The 23,149-nt window shown below is 53.4% G+C and overlaps 7 protein-coding genes across 7 annotated transcripts; 5 read left to right on the forward strand and 2 right to left on the reverse strand.

The window, feature by feature from the left end:
• Positions 1-1,500: 1,500 nt before the first annotated feature.
• Positions 1,501-1,996, forward strand: N7525_006881 (uncharacterized protein; the record flags this gene model as incomplete). Its single annotated transcript, XM_002567394.2, has 3 exons — positions 1,501-1,580; positions 1,675-1,788; positions 1,898-1,996. The coding sequence occupies exons 1-3, from the start codon at positions 1,548-1,550 to the stop codon at positions 1,994-1,996; spliced, it is 246 nt and encodes an 81-aa protein (XP_002567440.2). The 5' UTR covers positions 1,501-1,547.
• A 640-nt stretch (positions 1,997-2,636) lies between these two features.
• N7525_006882 (uncharacterized protein) lies at positions 2,637-3,563 on the forward strand (the record flags this gene model as incomplete). Its single annotated transcript, XM_002567395.1, has 1 exon — positions 2,637-3,563. One exon carries the CDS (start codon positions 2,637-2,639, stop codon positions 3,561-3,563), a length of 927 nt encoding a protein of 308 aa, XP_002567441.1.
• A 187-nt stretch (positions 3,564-3,750) lies between these two features.
• Positions 3,751-11,752, reverse strand: N7525_006883 (type I polyketide synthase; the record flags this gene model as incomplete). The annotated part of the gene is made up of 6 exons (XM_061213854.1): positions 3,751-4,599; positions 4,652-9,645; positions 9,698-11,119; positions 11,183-11,240; positions 11,309-11,395; positions 11,486-11,752. The coding sequence occupies 6 exons, from the start codon at positions 11,750-11,752 to the stop codon at positions 3,751-3,753; spliced, it is 7,677 nt and encodes a 2,558-aa protein (XP_061068285.1).
• A 2,762-nt stretch (positions 11,753-14,514) lies between these two features.
• On the forward strand, positions 14,515-15,699 carry N7525_006884 (Zn(II)2Cys6 transcription factor domain-containing protein; the record flags this gene model as incomplete). Its single annotated transcript, XM_002567397.2, has 1 exon — positions 14,515-15,699. The coding sequence occupies one exon, from the start codon at positions 14,515-14,517 to the stop codon at positions 15,697-15,699; it is 1,185 nt and encodes a 394-aa protein (XP_002567443.2).
• Positions 15,700-16,009: 310 nt separating this feature from the next.
• On the reverse strand, positions 16,010-17,167 carry N7525_006885 (uncharacterized protein; the record flags this gene model as incomplete). The annotated part of the gene is made up of 3 exons (XM_002567398.1): positions 16,010-16,178; positions 16,350-16,567; positions 16,613-17,167. The coding sequence occupies 3 exons, from the start codon at positions 17,165-17,167 to the stop codon at positions 16,010-16,012; spliced, it is 942 nt and encodes a 313-aa protein (XP_002567444.1).
• Positions 17,168-18,032: 865 nt separating this feature from the next.
• On the forward strand, positions 18,033-20,475 carry N7525_006886 (GMC family oxidoreductase; the record flags this gene model as incomplete). The annotated part of the gene is made up of 9 exons (XM_002567399.2): positions 18,033-18,200; positions 18,274-18,545; positions 18,617-18,646; positions 18,710-19,247; positions 19,313-19,423; positions 19,482-19,635; positions 19,704-20,141; positions 20,235-20,369; positions 20,429-20,475. 9 exons carry the CDS (start codon positions 18,033-18,035, stop codon positions 20,473-20,475), a joined length of 1,893 nt encoding a protein of 630 aa, XP_002567445.2.
• A 1,270-nt stretch (positions 20,476-21,745) lies between these two features.
• N7525_006887 (uncharacterized protein) lies at positions 21,746-22,926 on the forward strand (the record flags this gene model as incomplete). Its single annotated transcript, XM_002567400.1, has 2 exons — positions 21,746-22,095; positions 22,185-22,926. 2 exons carry the CDS (start codon positions 21,746-21,748, stop codon positions 22,924-22,926), a joined length of 1,092 nt encoding a protein of 363 aa, XP_002567446.1.
• Positions 22,927-23,149: the final 223 nt, after the last annotated feature.

The raw sequence follows: 23,149 nt of genomic DNA on the forward strand, positions 1-23,149 counted from the left end.
CAATTACTTGAGGGATAGATTGTTGGGTGGTGTAAATTTTTACGCTTTGCTTACTGCGGTGTTTATTCTCGACTGCCGTGGTGAGATTTAAGACAATTCGACGGTCACTTTTTATGTATGTACGGAATCTGCGACTGGAAGATACGCAAAGAGAAACTCACACGTTTACAGTTTTCCAAGGATCATTTTTCCCATCATGGGGATACCCAGCGAAGTATGGAACAGGTGTAATGTCGACTGACTCTACAGCGACCAAGGCCAGCAACCGACGACTATGTTAAGCTGAGACAGGAGACGCAAACTACTTCGTGTCTTGTGAGAAGGCAATCTACCTTCTACCTGTCAAATTGTTGATACCCACATTTCCATCATCATCCATTTATTCTAAGGCAAAATACGTACACTACCGATTTCCACCCTAAGCCGCTAAAACATCAGAAAATGTTGAAAACTCAGCACAACCAAGATCAACTGGCTTGATAGACTTTGGAACCACTGAACTCCCAGTAAGCAGTACTAAACTTATCGGCATTGTCCCGCACATATGTCTCACATCTGCCAGAACAACTGCTTTGATCAGTATAGTACTTGCTCGCACCAGCCCAGTCACCACACAGGTCGATATTGGCAATAATACTCTGGTTTTTGAAATTGGATCCCATATCACAATCCGTATTAGGGAAGTCTGCGAAGGCTTCACCCCATGTAATATATGTACTACTGCTCCACCAACTCTAAACGGCCCATGGAAGAAGTTCTATACGCGTATACAGATATAACCTGCTACATATTGACCGATGATTCTTCTTGGAAAAGATTCCCGTACCAGTCATAAAATATGAAGGTAAATGAGATTGAAGCTGAACCTCGGCTCGGGATGGTCACTCATCATTTTATTGTACTTGCACAGCAGACCAGAATTTGCTCATCACTCCATGAACCGTAGCCAATCCGTCTATCAGTTAAGCATCGATTTGGTCCCAACAGACGGTGGACAATCACTCCTAACGATGTTGAGCTCCACAGTTCAAATTGGGCTCTCAACCATCGCTCAATTTGGAAGCACACTTAATCAGTCTGTTCTCAACCACGCAATATGCTCATGTACTTTACACTTATTTAATTCCCTTGACGACTCCTCATCTCCACCTCTCCAGACTGGCTAAATCCATACTTTACGCCAGCGCTTCTTGAGCACAACAAAAACGGAGAGACCTGCAACGCAGAAATTGAGAGCTACGCTATGGTGGCTTCATCCAAGGATTCCGAGAAACAGGATTCTATGAATCACTCTACAGAGGTCTCTTACGAGGGAAGTTGTCATTGTAGGCCTGTGGGTTTCTCAACAAGACTACCGTCCCCATTGCCTCATTTGACAGTAATCTCTTGCAACTGTATGTGCATTCAAGCATCATGTCCCCCTGCAAATTTATACGTCCCTGTGCAGATAAATTCTATCATGCAAATGAAATCGACTGTTCGACTAAAAGACCATTATAGGTAGCTATTGTCACATCGCAGACAGCCTGCTTGCGTTCGTGGATGATATGGAAATTCATCAAGGGACAGAGTCGCTCAAGGTATGTCAGCTGTTAAACCTGCCCTTTCAATACAATTTTCCATTATATTAGCCCACACAAGCAATCGCTGAAATGGATGACTAATCTAATATAGGAATATCGGTTTGGCTCGCATACTATACAGATCTTTTTTTGCGGAATCTGTGGTGCCAATGTTTACAACAAATCGGTTAACCCAAAGTTCAGATTCGGTCAATGTGCTATTAATGTAAGTATCATCTTACTGTTGATGATAACTCTTGTCTGTATAGGCTACGCCTGTTTGACGATATGGAAGTGTGTGTATAAGCTAACAGATATATCGGGTTCTACTTTAGATGCGCCTATTACACGGTATTGATTTGGGGACCGTAGAAGTCAGCAAGGGTGATGGGAAGAATATTCATCTGCCGCCTTTGGAAGAGGATCCACTTTAGATCCCTAGAACACTCTCTATGAACGACCTGACAGGCTTCAAATCTGCTTCAAAGTTTATGCTCGTTTTTAATCCTGTGATGCCTTGCACATTGAACACCTACGGTTAGGGTAGCGAACCCTCGCGACAGGAGGGGTTAAAATGGCACACAAAGTGTCTCTTGTTCTCTCTTCAAGAGGGTGTTTTTACGTCCACAAGGTTAATGTTAGATTCCGTGTACATCGACAAACTGTGCAAAAACGTATGTAACCAGGAACAGGCCAGGACCTATTGATGGCCATGAAATATTAGTCAGGCTGCGGATGACAGTATGCTAACCGGATTCAGGCACTCTTACATGCAGGTTGATATACGCGATGGCGAAAAGGGGCGAATACTGCCCCACTGCATCGGATCTTCGATATCCGAGACTCCTCCCAGTGATGCTCTGCCTATCAGATCGCCATGTGGAGCGGATGCGGATGTGCCGTCGGGAGTAATGATCGTCGATGGGGCCAAAAGGACAAAGAAACGTCTACTAGCTTGATAATTCGAATGCGCCTTTCGGGCCGAACCCCCCGAGCTCTTGTCTGGGTATATAACCTCCCCTCCAACACTCGCGCAGGACGCTACACCATCTAATAAGCCGTCTTACCATCACCATGTTCTTCGGCAAATCCCTCCCCTTCAACCCCGAGCAGGACATCCCCTCGCTCGCCGGCAAAGTCATCCTAGTGACCGGCGCCAACATCGGCCTGGGCAAGCAATGCGTCCTGGAATACGCCCGCCACCAGCCGTCGCTGATCTGGCTGGCCGCGCGCACCATCGACAAAGCGCAGACCGCGGCAGACGAGATCCGCCAACAGGTCAAAAACGCGCCCCCCATCAAGCCCCTCGCCATGGACCTGTCCTCGCTCTCGTCCGTCGCCACCGCGGCACGCACCGTCGCGGCCGAGTCCACCCGTCTCGACATCCTCATGCTGAACGCCGGCATCATGGCCGCCCCGCCGGGCCTGACGAGTGACGGCTACGAGCTGCAGTTCGGCACGAACTACATCGGGCACGCTCTCTTCACGAAACTGCTGCTTCCCATCCTGGAAAAGACGGCTGCGATGCCGGACGCGGACGTGCGCATTGTCTCGCTCTCGTCGCACGGCCACGTCTACGCCCCCAAGGAAGGCGTGCTGTTCGACACCTTGCGCACCGACGCCGAGAGCTTGGGCGCTTACGGTCGCTACGGGCAGAGCAAACTGGCGATCATTCTGTGGACGCGCCAGATGGCGCGCAAGTACCCGCAGTTTACGCTGACGTCGATCCATCCGGGCGTGGTGCGCACGAATCTCATGAATAATGCGACGGGGAGCCCGTGGGTCATTAGGGTGTTGGGGAAGGTCGCGAATAAGGTCGTGACGCCGGTGGACCAGGGCGTTAGGAATCAGCTGTGGGCGTCTGTGGCTAAGGAGGTGAAGAGCGGGGAGTACTATGAGCCTATTGGGATTGGGGGCCCGCAGACGCCGAAGGGAGAGGATGATGTGCTGGGGCTGAAGGTGTGGGAATGGACGGAGAAGGAGCTGCAGGGGTATGAGTAGATAGGATAGGGATATTAATGAGGAATAGCTCTCCACTCTAGCACATCTCAAGATACATTAGGAGAATGTCAAGACTGCTTGGGAAGATAATGGAAACGAATATATTGATTTTATGTTTAACAATGGATATACAATAGTTGTAATCTCGTTGAATCCCAGTCCATACTCATCCCCGGTATATCACCATCTACGCCGTGATCAAACCACTCCGCGCCGTCACCATGCGCGCAAAATCAGCCACCGACCCTGACTGCAAGATCTCAAAAATCGTCACCCGCGCCTTCATCACACTGCCCAGCCAGTTGCGCAACTCCACCGCCACCAGCGAGTCCACTCCCTGCTGCGACAAGGGCACATCTACCTCCACCTCCGCATCTGCTACATGGAACATGGCCCCGATCTTCCGCACCAGCGCGGAACGAACCAGCTCCCCTGACCTGGACTCGTTCCCGCCCCCTGCCGGGTGTGCCAGCTCATACACCAGCTCGTCCAGCCGATCCATCCCTGCGGGTGTGGTCTTGATGCCCGCAGACCCTACGGCCGCAGTGCCGACTTGCAGGGTCCCGAAGCGCCGGTCCCGCTTAGCTGCCATGTCATCAGACAAACCATCATACAGCGCAATGCAAGTGACGACCTGGCTGTCGTCGGGATGTCCACGCAGTGGATGGCGGATCGCCTCGCCGATCAGGCGCAGCATGCGCGAGAGCGGAAGCACAGTCGATCCCAGGGTCCGGGCGACCCGCGCGCGCACGTCGTCGTCTGCTTCGGCGACAAACCCGACGGACGAGACGGGGCCCAGGTCCAGAACGACGGCTGGTTTGCCGTAGGCGGTGCGGTGGCGGGCCAGCGCATCCTGGAAGGTGTTACCGGCGGCGTAGTTAGCTTGGGAGACGTGGCCGGTGATGCCGGTCATGGACGAGAGCATGATGAAGAAGTCGAGCGAGGGCAGATGGCGGTGCAGGTTCATGGTGCCGGCCACCTTGGGGAGAATGGCGCGCTGCCATTGCTTGTGCGTGATGCGTTCCAGCACCGTGTCCTAAGAGGCGGTTAATATAGATACAGGTTGAGTCAATGGGGGGAGAACTTACATCCAGGACCATGGCGGCCTGCACGACGCCCCGGATCGGAGGCATCGTGTCTGCACAGTCGTCCAGGAGCTTCAGGAAGCCGGCCTCGTCCGCAACATCGCAGTCGCGGATATAAAGGTTGCATCCATCTGCTCTGGCATCGTCAATCAGTTGTGCGGCGTCAGGATGCGAGGCGGCATTGCGAGACACAACCAGCACATGGCGCGCGCCCTGCTCAATCATCCACAGCGCAATGGCACGGCCAACGCCGCCCAGTCCTCCGACAACGAGATACGTGCTCTCCGAGCGATCAAGCCGTAGTGGACGCGGCCGAGTGACCACGCGCACTTGGTCTTCTGCCCCCGGCACCAGAACCAGCTTGCCCGTGTGCGAACCGCCCTGCATGGACCGCATGGCCTGGTCCATGTCGGCCATGGAGTACGGTGTGATGGGGTGCACAGCCCGAACACCCTGCTGCGCGTGGCACAGCTGCACGCAGGATTGCAGGGCGTGGTACACCACCTGCGGCTGATACCGCAGGTACTGGAGCAGGTCCAGGCCGGCGAGGGTGGCGGACCGGGCTAACGGACTCAGATCCACGCGCCGGGACGCCTCGAGATCGACTTTGCCGATCTCGACGAAGCGGCCGAAGCGCGCGATACACTCCCAGCTCGCTTTCAGGAGGGGCCCAGCCAGCGAGTTCAGAATGACGTCCACGCCGTCGCCGTTGGTCTGGGCCATGACACCTGCCGCGAAGGACGGATCGCGGCTCGAAAAGATGTGGTCCGGCGCAAGGTGGTAGTGGTTGATCAAGAGCTCGCGTTTCGCTGCTGTCCCACAAGTCGCGAACAACTCAGCACCAGCCCACTGCGCCAGCATGAGAGCCGCTTGGCCTACGCCGCCGGTGGCAGCATGGATAAGCACCCTCTGCCCCTTCTGCAGGCGTGCGATATCAAACAGCCCGATATACGCCGTCATAAAGGCACACGGGATCGAAGCAGCCTCTTCCCAGGCCATCTCGTCTGGGATCCGGGCGACGCTGGTCCACGAGGCACGCGTTGTGCTCCCGAAGCGGTCCTCGCCGATGCCACACACGCGGTCTCCCACTTTGAGCCCGCTCTCGTGGGAGCCGGGACCAAGGCCCCGGACGATACCGGCGCATTCGTGGCCGACGAGAGTCTCGTCCAGCTGGCCCAGCGCGACCATGACGTCGCGGAAGTTGAGCCCGAAGGCCTTGGGCTCGATCTCCACCATGCCGCGAGGGATCACGCCCTCGAGCGCCGGTGCATCCGTGAAGTAGATCTCGTTCAGGAGACCCGAGCGGGACGGCTCCCACGTCAGGGCACGCCCAGGCTGCCAGAAAGGTTGGGGTTCTGGGGCAGGGTCCACGTGGGTTTCATTCGAGGCCTCGTCCCAGGTCCGGTCGGGCCAATGGCGAGGAACATGGAGAAGGCTGTCTTTGACTGCGTATTCCCACTCGATCTCTGTGGGAATGCGACGGTAGTCGAAGCTTTGGTGGAGGACGTGCATGATGTGTGGGATTTTGTCCGCGGTCCAGGGACAGCCAGTGGACTCGAAGTCGAGCTGGATGCACCGCTTGTCGGTGTCTTCTTGCTTCAGGGTTCGCAGCATTCCCTGTGCCAGGGCGAACAGGGGCTTTTTGGCGTCGATCACGCTGCCGCTGCTGAGCCACAGGAGCCCGAGACTGTTGCTCAGGAGCTTCTTGACCTGCTCGAGAGTGGTGCTGTCGATGTCGTCCAGGATGGGGCGTTCCATGTCCAGTAAAGCGATATACACGCAGTTCTCTTGAGGTTCGACAGTTTCAAGGGACTGTACGCTCGGACAGTAGCCGCATTGCGTTTGAATGTTCTCTGCCAGCTCGTTCAACCATTCCTGTGGGGGTGCAGCCTGGGAGTAGATGATCGACATCGACGGCGGATAGGCTGGGAGGGACTTAGCAGTCGACATGATGATGCTTTCAGACGAGAACTCCGGCTCTTCGCAGTCGGAAATCTCAAAATCAACGCCCGGAAAGCCGGTGGCGCGGAAGACAGAGTCCCATGTTTCAAGCGGCACATTCGGGCTCATCTTTCGGTCCGGCTCCTCGCTCAACCACCACCCAGGAAGCGTGCCGAAGATCAACTGCATGTCCAGCGTATCGGTGGTGTTTTCGATCATCAGCACCGTTCCGCCCGGCTTGAGAAGCCGACACACGTGGGACATGGTCCGGTGAAGGCTTTTAGTGGCATGGAGGACCGCCGACGCAACAATCAGATCGTATTTCCCTGTCTCGAATGACTGGTCCACAGGGTCCGTCTCAATATCAAGCTTCTTGAACTCGATCATGCCATCCCAAGCCGCGAACTTCTGCCTCGCGGCCCCGAAAAATCCAGACGAGATATCCGTAAAGTCGTAATGGCCCAGAAGAGTGCCGGACTCGGCTCCAGACCGGGCTCCAAAGGCGTCGAGAATCACGGTCGTGGCGCCTCCAGTCCCGGCCCCGATCTCGAGAACATTCGCCCCGGGGTTCTTGACCGCGTAGAGCTCGGCGACCTGCTTCAACTGTCGGTAAGTCCGCTCTTTGAGCTTTGGCAGGACCTCGTAGTACTCGTTGAGAAGGTTGCCTTCCATCATCAGCTCCAGAGGCGTGACCTCGCCGCGAACGATACTGGCGAGCTGCAGGCCGACGCGGCAGGTTAGTCGGCCTGCTGCTTGCTCTGCTGAGAGCTGATCGTAGAGTCTCTGCTTGATGCCTTTTGTTGCGCGGGACCAGCTGGCGCTTCCGGAAGCTAGGGTCCCGGCCTTACCCTGAGCGACGATCTCCTTCATCCAGTTATAGAAGATTTTGTGGTGCCATTGCCAGCCATCTTGGCTCTGGCCTTCAAGCTCCGCGACGGCGTCAGAGATGAGGTAGTAGGATGCACGGCGAATTCTCTTCTCAAAGTCCACCTCCGCTTCTGAGAGGTAGATCTTCAGAGGGTCTCGTAGAGAGGCTGGGAAGTTGTGCAGAACATCTAGTTCCCAGCTCATCCGAGAACACAGTCGCTTGTCTTCGGGTCCTGCATCGTCTCCGTGATCCTGGGGGATGGCCTGGAAGTGGAAGCCGTTGATCTCCAGGTACCCGGTTGACTCGTCAAGACCATGGGCAACAATGGCTTTAGAGCGTGTTCCGCGTTGGTCGGCTTGAATAAGCTCAGTGAAGGCGTGCAGCGTGTCCCCGGCGCGTCGTTTGAGGTCTCGAGCCACAAACATGGAGCCAATGGACCGGGGCACCACTTGCGCTCGCTCTTTCATCTCCGCAGGAAAGTCGACGTAGAAGGACTGCACGATAGAGTCCAGCGTCGTCGGATGAATGACATAGTTCTGCTCGTCAATGCCTGGCACCACAGTAGACAGAGCCATCGTGGTGATGGATCGACTGCCCGCAGCCTGGCTGGCAAGCAGGTTCTGGAGCGTCGGACCGTGGTGAAAGTTCATTTTGCGCAGACTCACGAATACCGACTCCGGATCGACAGGGGCCGCTTTTTCGCCAGCAGGCCAGTAGGAGGATGCGCTCACAGTCTGTCTTTCTGTCCGTTTATTGGGATGGACGGTCTCGACAGCGACATAGCCCTTGCAGTTCTGGATCCACGTATCGTCCGGCCCAACGGAGCAGAGCTCGAATTCATACCAGCCCTTATGGTCCAGCTCCTTGTCGCTACATGGGCGGAGACACAGTTGCGTCTCCACGCCCGCCGAAGTCTCGGGGATCGTCAGTGCATTAGTGATGTCGATATCTCGCAGCCGATACCCGCTAATGCTGCTCTCGGAGCTGTCCGCGAGCTGTCGGATCGCTTCGATCGCCATCGTGACATAGCTCGCGCCAGGAAAGACAACCTTGGAATCCACCCGGTGGTCCGCGAGCCAAGGGACATGGGCGACGCGTAAGAAATTTCGCCAGGTCGGCGTCAACTGGTTGCCTCCGGAGACGGGGGTCCCCAGCAACTCATGAGGCGGGAAGCGCTTATACCGGTGCTCGCAGTAGATTCGGGGCTCGGACCAATATTCGGCAGTGTGGTTCCACGGATAGGAGGGCAGGTCATGCAGGAACTGGCCTGTTTCCTGCCCGCTGTTGCTTGAATTGACCGCGGCCAGGGACACCGCATAGCCCCGGACGACAAGTTCGCGCGCTGTATCTTGCATGGTGTCGACGGCGTTCACGCCTCTTTTCAGACATGAGACATACGGAATCATTCGCTGCTGGAGGGTATGTCGGATCGGGCCTGAAAGGGTGCTGTGTGCGCCGATTTCCACAAGGATATCGACCTGAGGAGTGGGTGCGGACTGCGAAGTCCCGTCGAAGCACATGTTCTCTAAGGCTTTGGCGAACAAGACGGGGCTGGTGAGATTTCGCGTCCAGTGTTCGGGATCCAGAATGTCCGGGGACGTAATGATACCGCCAGACACAGGAGAGGAAAACACAGCTCCTGTCCAACTTCGCGTGGTAGGCAAAATGTGCCACAGACTCTCCGTATACTCCTGGGCCATGAGCAGCATATGGTGCGAGTGATAGGCCAGAGGCACTTTGAGCTTCCGAGCAAAGAAACCGTCCTGCTCGAGACGCGACGCCACTTCCTCGAGTGCTGGCAGATCGCCTGATAACGTTACGCTGTCGGGGCTGTTAATGCACGCCACCACGACGCGACCAGAAGTGGTCGTCTGAAGGTAGCCTTCGGCCTTGTCTGCGGATAGCCCGGCAGCTAGCATTCCCCCTGCGAGTGCCGAGAGCTCCTGGTATTTTTGCGCGAGTCTGCCGCGGTGGTACACCACGCCCAGGGCCTCTTGGAACGACAGCACTCCAACGGCATATGCAGCCGCGATCTCACCACTGGAATGGCTGGTCACTGCCGAAGATGTGATGCCCCAGGACTTGAGCAAGTCCACGAGACATAACTGTAGTGCGACGCTGATCGGTTGACTGAAAGCGGTCTCGTGCACACGCGTCGCTGCTTCGTCCCGCAGAAGCTCCTCTGATTCTTGTTAGCTGCCATCACTATGGGATGTTAGGTTTGGCATCAGTGAACTCACCATGAAGGGACCATGAAGCGCCATAATCTCTCAGAATTTCATCTGCCTGTTCAATCGCAGATGCAAACACCGGGTATGTGGAGATGAGCTCCCGTCCCATCGCGTGCCATTGAGCCCCTTGGCCGTTGAAGACGAATCCAACACGGGGGTTTCGAATGGCCCTCGTCGCTTGGTAACTCGGGTCCTCTAACCTCGTCACCAACTCGTCCACGCTTCTCGCCTTGACGGCGATCGACCATGGGAAGCGTGACCGTCTTTCCGCCAGAGTGTGGGCGAGGTCGGCGAGGAGGAAGGAGTTCACGCTGTTTCCCGTGGAAGAAGCGGACTCGCGCACGTAGCTGGCTAGCTGGGAGCTCATTGCCTTGGTCGCGGCTTCGTCACGAGAGCTGAGGAGAAAGACCCGGGAAAGACTTTCGTCCTGTTCAACTGCGCGGTTGATTTGTCGCGCGGGGGTGGGAGCTCTTTCCATGATGATATGAGCGTTGGTGCCCCCGTAGCCAAAGTTATTGATCGATGCGCGTGGCGATTTATCCTGGGGCCACTGGGTGGGCAACGTCGGGACCTTCAGGTGCCATTCGTCCAGCGGAATCTTCGGATTTGGTTTCTCGTAGTTCAGATTCGGGGGGATGCATGCGTGCTGCAGCGCAAAGGCGGTTTTGATAACGGCCGCCAGCCCGCTCACGGGCTCAGTATGCCCCAGATTCGTCTTGACCGACCCCACGAGCACCGGGTCGTCCGAGCTGCGACGCTGCCCGAACGTTCGCGCGATGGCTTCCGCCTCAATGGGGTCGCCTGTGGCTGTACCCGTCATATGCGCTTCGACGTACGCGGTTTGTGCAAGGTCCAGTCCGGCGCGGCGGTAGCACTCTTCGATGAGTTGTTGTTGCGCCTCCATCGAGGGCGAAGAAATCGTCGTTGTCTTTCCGTCTTGGTTCAGCGCAGTCTCACGGATGACGGCGTGGACATGATCCCCATCCCGCAGGGCGTCGTCCAGGCGCTTCAGCAACAGGGTTGCGACGCCCTCACCACGGCCGTACCCATTGGAGCGGTGGTCCCATGAATAGCACCGCCCCTCTGCATTCAGCACATTCAAGTTGGACATGGCGATGAACATGTCGGGGTTCAATAGCACAGAAGATGCACCAACCAAAGACAGGTCTGATTCCCCCGCTTGGAGGTTCCGGCATCCCTGGTGAATGGCGACGGCACTCGACGAGCAGCCCGTGTCAATCGTCATACTGGGCCCTGTGAGATTATAGAAATGCGAAATGCGGTTCGACAGCATCGCCCCTCCATTCCCGGTTATGAACGAGGCCGGCAGATTCTCGGGATCGCGGATCAGCGTGTCGAAATAGTCCCGTGCAAATGTCCCAGTGAACACTGACGCATTAGACCCAGAGAAGCTCTCCATCGGGATGCCCGCTACCCAGTCATGTCTGTCAGTGACGCTCACTCACTCCTTGGGGGTCGTTGAGGGGGTCTGACCGTTTTCGATGGCTTCGTATGCAGATTCCATGAGCAGCCGCAGTTGCGGATCCATCGCCTATGTATGCCTCGTGCATTAGTAGCTGCAGGTGGTTTGCAATGCAATCGGGGTCAAGGCACACGAACACTGGCAATCTCGGCAGAAAGGTTGAAGAACGCTGCGTCGAATCGTTTCAGGTCGTCCTGCAAGAAGAACCCACCGCGGACATGATGCTGTTGATTGACGAGTCAGCTTTCTCTTCTTCTTCTTCTTCGCTTCTCTGCTCAACTCAATAATATGCATCTGCGGGGGAAATGACTGACCCGATCGAATCTCTGCTGGTCAGGATGATAGAGAGACTTCAGATCGAATCGCTCGTGGGGAATGGCCCCCCAGCCGTCTTGACCCTCCACGCACATGTCCCACAGTTTCGAGGGACTGGTAGCGTCTCCTCCGAATTTGCAGGCCATGCCCACAATGGCAACCGGAACACTGCGGTGGAAGGGTCTCCCATCGCCACTATTGCTGGCGCTGCCCGCAGCACCGGTGTCATGCTGGCGCATGTTCGCGGTGTGTAAGCCGTTCGACATCGTCACTGTGATTCTATTCTAAGGGTAGGATGAATTGGTGGGAGGATCAGTGAGTAATCAATCCACCCAAATCAAACCGCGTGAGGTTTTAAAAGATTTCCGATCTAAATGTCTATCTCGAGACACTCTCTCATCGCATTTTGATGCCTTGCCCGTGGAATACAGGCCATCGCATCCGAGCAGATCCCGAGCGCCACGGTCCGAGGAGTCCATTGGGAGTGGATCGAACTCGGTGCTTATTGTCCGTCCATCGATGTGGCTTTGGGGGCGGGACTGTCAGGCCTCGGTGAGGTTCGCGACTGCTGGCCAGAACGCCGAGAAAACAATCCCAAAAGGTGTTCGAGGAGAGCCTTCATGTCCGTGAGATTTTAGTCCCCCTCGTGGCTGATGAGGCTGCTCCTTCCGGAATGATGGCCTCCGGATGGCCTCAACCAAAGTGTTTTGTCTCGGACTCTCGATTGGCCGCCCTACCCCTGCGCATCGCGTCTTGGCGACCAGCTTACCTCCATTTAGTGTCCTCTAGCGCTGTTTCCGGATTCGTGATCCAATATACGGGCATTATCTTTAACCGCGTGTACAGTAACCGGCCCTTTCATAAATTACATTTATTACAGACCCTCGCAAGCGAGGGTCCGGTCCGACACCCATATGCAACATACCACCCATATGCAACTTTTTTCTTACTTTTTACTTCAACCATCATTTACTACCCTACAATATAGTAAAATAAATAATTAAATATATTAAACAAATCAATTAGATACTAGTCCATTTATATACAAATGGAAATTAAATTCTAGCACGTTTTTTAGCCCTTCCATGCTTCCTGATTTCAATCAAAACCTTCTTCCATTTCCGCCTTGTTTTTTCTTGGTCGTTTTTCTCGGTCAATTTATATTCTTTATACTTCATTTCTTTGACTTGGCTGGAACTGGTGATACCGGTGATTCGTATATGACGGCGCGAATTGTTATATCTAGCGTGGCGTGCCCCCATAATAGCTTGTGTACTATCGAATTCCCGCTGTAGCTGGAGAGCTAAAGTAGCCTGGGCCTCAGCACCCTTTGCAAGCTTTGCTAGCCCTTCTTTAAACCGCTGAGTAGTGGGATCGTACTGATTGAGACGATTACTGATTCTTCGTATTTTCTCAGCGGTTTTTGGAGTACTAAACTCAGTGTTTTGAGAGCTAGTTGATGGGGTATCCGGCCGGGGTAAATTGTCATCGTATGGATCGTACAACTCCAATTCATCAGTAATAAGCTTAGGATTAATAGGCCAGAGGCCAGTTAATCTAAAACCAAGCTTAATTGTATGCGGCCGGAAGGTTTTTTGACGTATTTCGGCGATTGAATGTAGGAATTCATCCTTCGAGAATTTACGGCACCCACTTATAGTAGCGGCTTCGACAGCCTCACTATGCCAGTGTTTATATACACTAAAAACCCCTACATCGAGGGGTTGTAGTATATGACTGGTATGCGACAGTAAGAAGAATAAAATGATATTATTCTTCTCACAAAAGTTGACAAATTGACGCGTTAAATGTGATCCGAAACGGTCGCAAAGAACGAGTCTTTTTCCACCAAATGTACGACCAATTGTCCACTTATGGAATAGCTGGATCCATTGATATGCTAGGGTATCATTGATATACCCTGGTATCGGTAACAGCTATATGCTCATCGCTATCAATAGCGTCAAACCAGCGTAGTAGTGCCTGTTTTGCACTTAGAATTATAAGTGGTGGACAGACAAAACCATCGGCCGAAACAGCCTCTAAAACTGTAACAGATTCACGATTGGTGACAGATCCATTAAATAGCTTCTTTTTGGGATGCCCGGTAATGATAATTTGGAAGCCAGTTTCGTCAAAATTGTAGATATCTTGTTGGTGTATACCATGCTCAGTTATCACACGTTGGTAGTCATTAAACCACCTCTCAACAACTGATTTGTCAAGTGCACTAGCTCTTTCAATATCTAGAGCTCGCCGGCGTCGTATATAGTACTGGGGATTACGATTAAGAAACGCTTTAGCCAATGCTCGCCAATTTGTGGAGATGGTTGCAGATCGTCATTGTGGTCTTCTTCAAGAATTGAATTAGCTGCAATAGCTATTTGGCGGCGATTTATTGATGCACCGACCGCGTCAAAGTAATCAATATAATCACATAAAGCTTGCTCTTGTACAGAACTAAGCTTCTTGCCATTGGGTTGTCGTTGAAAAAGTGATTTTCCGCCTTTCCATCGCCGGCGTAGTCGGTGTACAGGAACCGCGAATTCTCGCGCAGTTTTCGCAATATTGGGTTTAGATTGCTCAGAGAGAGTCCATTGCTAGCTGAATCTGCTGCTCTATTTCTTTATTGGTTTTAGGGATGGTTGGTGGGGTGGTTGATGATCAAAGTAAAAAGTTAGGATTTTAAAAAGAAGTCGCATATGGGTGGTATGTTGCATATGGGTGCGGACCCTCGCAAGCGAGGGTCCGTAATTTTAGTAAAAAAATTACAGGGGCCGGTTATCAGAAATATCAAACCGTCTGCATTTCTGAAATCTACCACGTGTCTCGGTCTAAAATAGTGCGATCCTACCGGGACTCCATCTCCTAGAACCATTGGCTAGTCGCCACAACTCGTTCATCGCCTGCAGGTGGGCGTATAACCCACAGGGGGCCCTATCACCCACAGGGGGCCTATCACTCACAGGGGATACGCCATGCTCCTATTTAACCAGCACCCACCACGGACAGACGATCCCAAAGAATAATGACAGGCGAATCCATGAATAGCTCCCGACGAATCGCGTGCAAGCTGTGCAGAGACCGCAAAGTACGCTGCGATGGCGAGCAGCCGTCGTGCCAACGATGCCTGCGTGCAGGCGAGACCTGTGTCTACACGCCAACCAGCTGTCCCACCAAAGCTGACTTGCTCCAGACCATCGAAAGACTGAGAGCCCGAGTGGGCAAGTGTCCTTTTCAACTCATCCGTTTCGACTCAGGACTGACCAGCCTTTCCTGTCTAGATATGACGGAAACCTCGTTGCTTCGACAACATCAGATGCTCAAGGGCAGCCCCCATCTCACCCCTCCCATGCCCGAATCCGCCATGAGCCTCGAATACGCCAACTGTCTCCTCGATCCGTGCCTCCCGTCGCCCCGAAGCAGTGGGGACCCGCTCTTAGGGCCAGACCCCACCGACTCGAGCTTCTTCCATTCTTATGTCCCTCATAACCCGCGCCTTCAGCACGTAGGCCCGCAATCCAACTCCCTGCCCTTCTCCGTGGACGCGGCTCTCCCTCCTCCTCCTCTTCCTTCACCTACCACAGCACCAACACGCAGTTCAACATCTCACTCCCACATCCCCCCACTGCGCGAGATCCGCGCCCTGAATTCCCCGCCCGGCTCCTCCTACTCGCCCCCATTAAGTTCTCTCCCCCAGACAGCCCCGGAGCACGACGACCCGCATCACCAAGAGCGGCAGCGCATGCTATCGAGCTTCACCGGCTTCGCGACCGCGGCGTTCTCCACGCAGGCGGAGATCGCAGGAATCGGCTCCGTGGTGGCGGAGTATCTGGCGTGGGTGCGCAAGACCCCTGGTCGAATGGGCCGGGGTGCTGCGGCGGACGCGAACTGGACGGGGGTGCTTGAGACGTTAGAGATGCGGGTGCGCGAGGTGCATGATATGGCGGAGACAAGGAACTGGGCTGCCTGGGAGGGGATGATGAATGATATGCCGCGTACGGAGGCGCTGGAGGGGGTGCTTCATGCGTGCGAGGGACAGGTGCACGAGCGGACGGAGAAGATTCGGAGGTTTTTTCAGGAGTGTTACGATGTTAATTCTGCATTGTCCGAGCAAATGATTGATCACAAGGCGGAACCTAGACCTCCGCAATGGGCCTGGTTGGGCTACGGGCCCGACATCCCGGGCCAAACCCAGCCAAGGGCCCATTGATAGGCGCCCAGTCCCAAAATAAGGTTCAACTATATCAGATCCCAAATCAAAAGTCTCTTTATAGTTCCCTTGCAAATACAGTAGTTGTATTTTATTAAAATTTTGACCATATAGTAAGAATGCTTTATTCAATATATATATCTAGCCGAGCCTATGATGAGTTAATGAACGACTTTTACGCGACGGTACCTCGGGCTTACGTGGACGTGAAGATGTAGGTCTTGTCTATGTCTCGCATGCTTAGGATCAGTAATTTAGAAAAGTACAGTTTCTTCTATAAGGTAATTGACTTAGACTCACGCTTCACCTTTCAATAGTCAAACTTCTGACCAACAAGCTGCTCGCTCATCTTCCACAGCTTCTCCGCCTCTACCGCACTTGTCGCCCAGGGCTTGACTGTCTCCGTCCATGGGTCTGCGATGTGACAGTCCTGAAGGTACGCGCCGTTGTGTTCTATTGATATCAGCCACATTATCGACCTACAAATAACATATAATCTGACCTGAAATATCTGGATCAAACGCAGCAAAGACGTGCGTGGCGGCCCCTTGATCCGGCGAGACGAAGGGAAAGGACGTCATCCACGCTTGTGGGTTCCCAAAGAATCGATCGATCTCCACTACATACGACAATGAGCTCTTGAGATTTACCTGATAGGGTGGATTTGTTGGAGAAACGAACGCAGTGCGGGGAACGCCGTGTTCCAATCCAAGTGGTCGCCTAGAGCGGTGTTGATGACGCCCGGATGCAGGCTGAAGGCCAGAAGGTTGTGCCTCGATCCCAGTTTCCGCGCCAGCGAGAGGGCCATGAGCATATTGGCTGACTTGGATTGGCCATACGCCTGCCACCGGTTATACGTCTCGCCGTCCTGTCCTCGTTAACCACCGATGTGGGAGTTGTGGGGTCAACTTACTCGGAAGTTGTAGTCGTGGAACCGGAATGGGCAGAGCCGGTGGCCATCACTGCTGACCATAACGATACGAGGCGCAGCGGAAGCTAGAATCTTACACATGATCAAGTTCGTAAAGAGAAATGGACCGAGATGATTGGTCGCCAGCTGAGATTCGTAGCCGTCTGGAGACACGGCATGATCCACCGCCATGATTCCTGCGTTGTTTACCAGGATATCAATGGATGGAACATCCTTCCAGTTGTTTATTGTTGTCGCAGCCGCCCGAACCGCGTCAAGTGATGCCAAGTCCAGTTCGAGCGTTCGCACCTGGCTAGGTGAGAGTGACCCCTCTTCAACCAGGCCTTTCGCAGTGGCCTGGACCTTGGACGCGTTGCGACCCGCCAGGATAAGCACGGAAGGCTCCCATTTTGCAATTACCTTGACGAAGGCAGCCCCCAATCCAGAAGGCGAGACCCCTGTCGTCAGAACGATCTTCCCTTTGATTTGTGGAGCGTAGAGGGCGGCAAGGCTGGTAGCAGTCCCGGTTGGGTGGCGGCCTTGCGATGGCGCAGTCATTGCTCTCGTATGGCTGGACCTAACGAAATAAGCAAAAATAGAAAGACGGGCAGAGTGGTGGAGGCGGAGGATTTGGTGATGGCGTTGAGTTTGGGGGCGCAAAGAGCATACGACGGGAGCAATGGCTGCTAAATGGATTTGAGAAATCCTGCACTATAAGCACTAGAAGCACCTGCATGGGGCCTTCCGGCAGCTCCGCGATTTTGATATGGCACTTGGTTCTTACCTCTTAGCTTACGGCGCATCAGAGAATTAGTATACCCTAACTGGACCTTGCATCTGCCCAATAATCGGAGGTAGATGTTGATGGGACACCGTAAGATTCGCTATGTTTCTCAGCCTGCTGCCAGGATACAAATCCATCGTTCCTTCGGCCCCTACATCAATGCAAATCGGGAGTCCGAAAACTGCGTGCAACAGTTCTCGGCTGGTCAGAAAATGGCGGGCGGCTCGGGCCGCGCTCGGGCAATTCGGACCGATTGGCGGCATCGAGGGCCAGCCGAACACTACGCAACCCCATGCACATCGCAGCTAGACAGGATCTCAATGGTTGCAGTCGATAGTCAGGCACGACCCACGTGGAAAAACAGGGGCAGTAGGCAGTGCATGAACAGGTGTTGATTTGCTCGTTCAACAATGTATTGTCATGTCCGGCTGGTAGCCTTGTGTTGGAAGACTTAATCTCGTATGCAGGACACGGGCATTCACAGCCTCAATCTACTCGGCCCGACTAATCCTAAGTTATGAAGGGACTAATTTGACAAATGAGATAAAGAAGACTCAAGGCGGCCACTTCGAAGAGAATCTAGGTATCCCCTGAGTGCGCTTGCTAGCTGCAAAAACCAGCTCGTTTATCACCGTCACCATGCAGGTTCGATTGTGGGCTTGGACTGCGGCCATCTTGGTCACCGTGCAAGCGGCGTCCGACACGCAACAGGACACGATTGGCGCCTTTGTCGATGCGCAAGGCGTTACGCACATCTACGGTAATTCGTTTGGCAGGCCTGGCTACAATGAAACCTATGACTACATTGTGAGTCTGCAGTTCCCGCTATGCAAGTGTTTGTTTTAGGCTGCTTCATGATTGCTGACCCATGGACGGTTAGATTGTTGGAGGTGGTAATGCTGGAAACGCGATTGCAGCTCGGCTAGCGCTCGACCCGGCCAACTATACTGTTGCTGTCCTCGAGGCAGGAAGCTTTTACGAAATCCTCGACGGCAACCGTACTCAAGTGCCTGGATACAATTATATCAACACGATCTCCTTCCCCCTTGGTTCTGCTACCACACCGACAACATGGGGTCTGACCACGGTGCCCCAAAAGGGTTACGATGACCGGGAAATCTTTTACGCTGGAGGCCAGACATTTGGCGGCAGGTGAGAGAGTGTTCATATACAGAGAATGCCAGGATTAACGACACCAATGGCTAACGATGTTCTGACAACAGCTCCGCGGCAAACTACATGGGCTATCAACGGTAAGAAGGAAGATTGATTCCTGCTATTCCTCTGGCCAATGTTGACATTGCTCTTTTCATTAGACCCTCGGAAGGAAGCATGGATCAATGGGCGAAAGAAGTTGGCGACAACTTCTGGGCCTGGGACAATGTTTATCCAGCATTTAAGAAGAGCGTGCACTTTACACCTCCGGACTTCACCAAGATTGACCCGTCTCTCAACATTACCTATGACCCATCGGCATTCAGCGACAAAGGCGGGCCTCTCCACGTGTCCTATGGCAACTATCAAGGCCCATATGGACCATCTCTTAGTGAGGCGCTTGCCAAGTCAGGCCTGAGCCCCATAAAGGGGTTCAACAGCGGTAAGCTGATCGGATACGGAACGGCGACGGCGACAGTCGACCCCCGTTACGCCACTCGCGATACCTCCGAATCCTCGTTCCTCCAGGCGGCTGCGCGGGGCTCTAGTATTAAGATCTACCCCAACGCCCTGGCAACGAAGATCTTGTTCGACAATAAGAAGAAAGCCACAGGCGTTGAGGTGCAGAGCAACATTGCCACGTCAGACTTCAAGTTCCATCTGAATGCGACCAAAGAGGTTATCCTTTCGGCGGGAGTGGTGAGTCTTTCCATGGTTGACTCATATACTCATCGACAAAGATCATCTAATTGATGTTTTATCAGTGGCATTCGCCTCAGCTGTTGATGCTGTCAGGTGTCGGACCTTCTGAGAAGCTGCAGCAATTCGGCATCGATGTTGTCGCCGATCTGCCCGGCGTCGGCCAGAATGAACATGTGCGTATAAATATCACCAATAATCACATAATTGGGCGGCCACTGACCCTTTTGACAGGACCAACCGGTGGTGGCCATGGTCTTAGCAGTCAATGTCACTACGAATACCCAGTTACAGGCAGGAAATCCCGAGAGCGTCGCGTCCGCCTTGTCCGAGTATATCAACCATCAATCGGGCCCTCTGTCCGGCATCGGCACAGGCCAGGGCATAGGTAAGAGTCCTCTTCGCACTACGTAGTGCCTTACCCATTTCTGCGCGACGCTGACAATCCATATCCAGCCTTTGAGAAGTTCCCCGCATCCTACCGGGCCAACTTCAGCAAGTCCACTCGGGCCTACCTGGATACATATGCCTCGGACTGGCCTGACGTCGAGATTCTGCCCCTTGAGAACGGCCCCGTGGTGAGCGCTATCGGTCCGAACGACAACCTCCTCACCTTCGCCGCAGTCCTCCTCTCCACCAAGTCGCGCGGCAACATGACCATCTCCAGCAACAGCATCCTCGACCCTCCCCTCATCAGCCCCAACTGGCTGCAAGAGGATGAGGACGTCGAGCAAGCCTACGCCGCATTCTTGCGTCTCCGCGAGGTTGCCTCGAACTGGGATCCTGCCGTCCTCCTGGGCGAGCTTTCGCCTGGCCCCCAGCTCACCGGCAAGAAGGCGATCCTCGAGTGGATGCGAAAGGATATGAACATGATCTTCCACGGGACATCCACCTGTGAGTACTAAAGCTGCTTATCGAATTGTTATCTGGCGGTGCAACAGAGCCGAAAGTAGAGTTGAGACTGACATTTCCCCTTACCCCATCTAGGCAAAATGGGACCTAAGAAGGATACCTCGGCCGTCGTGGACTCGCGAGCTCGCGTGCACGGTATTACCGGTCTTCGCGTGGTTGATGCCAGCGCCTTTCCGTTCTGTCCTCCTGGCCATCCCATGTCGTCTATCTGTGAGTTTGCTAGCGGCATCCTTTCGTACGCTTTCACTACTAACATATTGCTCTCCTAGACATGTTTGCCGAGAAAATCGCCGAGTCTATTCTTGGTGGAAATTAGGCTGAGTGGGAAGAAACAGGAGCAGAAACTAGCAGGATGTCTTCTTGGTATCTGGACGATACGTGAAGAAGATGCTCATTCCTGCCCTGTAAACAGTACTAGAATGGGCTCCTTGGAATTATAGATCATTGTCTCTTCATGGAAATACGCCTTGATAACGTCTCTGCGGTGCTTCGAGCAAACTCGCTCAGCAATTATATATTCTCTTCGTCAGTCAGACTAGATAATTTGATCTCAACTTAGCACTCAGGTGCGCTCTAAAAGATTGTATCAAATGCTTTAACTTATATCTTAGCCATCCGATCCCCTCTGCTGCAAATATAAATATTAACCAGTGAAAGGTCAAGGCGTATTTTTTGGATCTTCCAACCCGCGGTTGTATCTATTGCTTTTCCATCGCTACGCTCCCAGTCAAAAATATGACCATCTACACACACACACATATATATATTTACTGTAGTGGGGGATTGCCATTCGACCTTGGTATTTCCTAAAGACGAAGTTCTGCCTTGGTGCCTAGCAAAAATAGGCTTGTCTCGCTCATAACATTAGACTTAGCTTCTACACATCCCCGACAGAATGAAGAATTGAACCCCCTGCTTGATATGAGCTTCGCATCGCTATCTGCCATCAACGCATCGCTATGACCGTCACCACAGACTTTCTAGTTCTGTTTGGTGGTTTGTCCTGCTTCCGTCGATACGCCAGTTTCATGGCTGCCACCGCGCGTTCCTTCCTCTTCAATACATATGTTCACAGACTGCTTAAACAACACAGAACGTCAAGAGAATATATGCCAAACCATCAACTTAAAGTTTATACCCTAGGCATATATAGCTACAATCAATATTTGTTAGCATGTTTCGATCCTTCGACCAGAAAACACCAGCTGGATGGTGGTAGGTCTAACAGTATTGTATCCAACAATATTCACCAGCGGATGGATAAATATAGAATCTTCCTTGCAATTGCCTACGCTTATCTAAGTTGACTCAAGTTATCATCGAGATGATCAAATTATCACGGCAAACATTGACTAGTAGCTCATCAACTCCGCAGGTGAACTGAAGCTCGGTGGTTCGGGCCGATTGATATCGTGCCGGGGCGAAAATCCCATTAGCTTCAGATTACCCCGAAGGACCTGAAGCCAATAATGGAGTGTCATACTCAAATTGCACCGGACGCTAGTACATTCTTGAATATAATAGTCGTGTGTCTGGTAAGAGCTCTCCATCGGGCATTTTCACCTTGCACCGAACGACCTGCTGCAATGGGCACCTCGCGTGTTGTGCCGGCCCTCCTCGGCCTCTCTGCATTCGCCTTCTACATAACATGGGGCACATCCTTAAGCAACGGCACCTTGGACCGCATGCTCCATATCCGGGGCGCAGCGGTCCCCTGCATCCCTGGCACCCATGAGCCCCTGCGTCTGCGATTCACCGGCATCGCCCCAATCGACTACTGGTGCACCATCATGGTGCTCTTCTTCTGGGAAGCGGTCGATGGCAGTCACCCCGCGACCAGTATGAACGGGATATACTTCCTTGGGCAGCTTGTGGGCATCTGGACCCTGGTGTGGGTGGAGGGGATCCGCAGGGGAGAGAGACACATGGTCGCCAAGTAAGTAATCAGTGATATGGGTTCCTGCATCTCCAAGGCGAGTATACCCAGGTATAGTACACAGAATGATTGACTTGGTGTTTCTCTAGAGCGGCGCTCTGGGCACTAGCGATGCAGAACTTCACTTTGGCCTGCATTGGCCCGATCTACTTTGCTCTCCATCTCGAGGCCAGCCATAACGTGCGAGCCCCTGCCGCACGTCAACTGCGGTATCTCCCGTGGTCGATGGTTCTGGGGTACGTCGTCCCAAGCATCATGCTGGGCCTCCCGTCTCCAAACGTAGTCTCGTACCCGGCCCAACAGGCCGCCATCGCCCTATGGACGCCGTTTCCCGTGTGGGTTGGGTTGATTCACAGCCTATTGAGCTGGTGCGGAGGCCACATCTACAACATCTCCCCGGAGCCCGCGGCAGAAAGGTCATCCAAGATCTACTTGCACGCGGCCCGACCGGTTTATCTCTTCGCTGTCATCGGCAGCGCTATCGTCCATATCGGGACGGTCGTGACTTCGTTGAGCACCGTGGTGTTCCCCTCCCTCTTTGTGGCGTCCGCTCGGGAGGCGCTGGCACCACAGACCTTGCTATTTCCCAGGAACTTGCTGTTAGACAGTATTGGTGCTGGAGTGTTGAACTTCATGCAGTGGGACCAGTGGGTTGGGTACGCGGCGTTGTGGATGTGGGTTCTGAAGATAACACAGGAAGGTGGGATGAGAGTGCAGACGAAGGCAGGGTTGCTCTGGAGAGCGCTGGAGGTGGTTATGTGTGTTGCCCTGCTGGGCCCTGGGGGTGCGGCGGTACTGTTTGTGTGGCGGAGAGATGAGACCGTGGAATAGAGAGGCAATCAGTTTTGTACTCTAGATAGTCAATATATAGTCAATACTTTGCTCGACATTGAAGACATCGTCTACACGAATGTTAGAATATTTCCAAATATTACCTCGATATAATTCAGTCAACGTGTGAATATATATATTATGTTTAGGGCATGGAGATGCGTCATCTCCATATAGATTTTAACTATACTTTTATAATTTCTGTTACTATTACTTTATAAAT

Source organism: Penicillium rubens, assembly GCF_028828025.1.
Source record: "Penicillium rubens strain IBT 27055 chromosome Unknown utg000003l_segment0_segment0, whole genome shotgun sequence".
Lineage (NCBI taxonomy): Eukaryota > Fungi > Ascomycota > Eurotiomycetes > Eurotiales > Aspergillaceae > Penicillium > Penicillium rubens.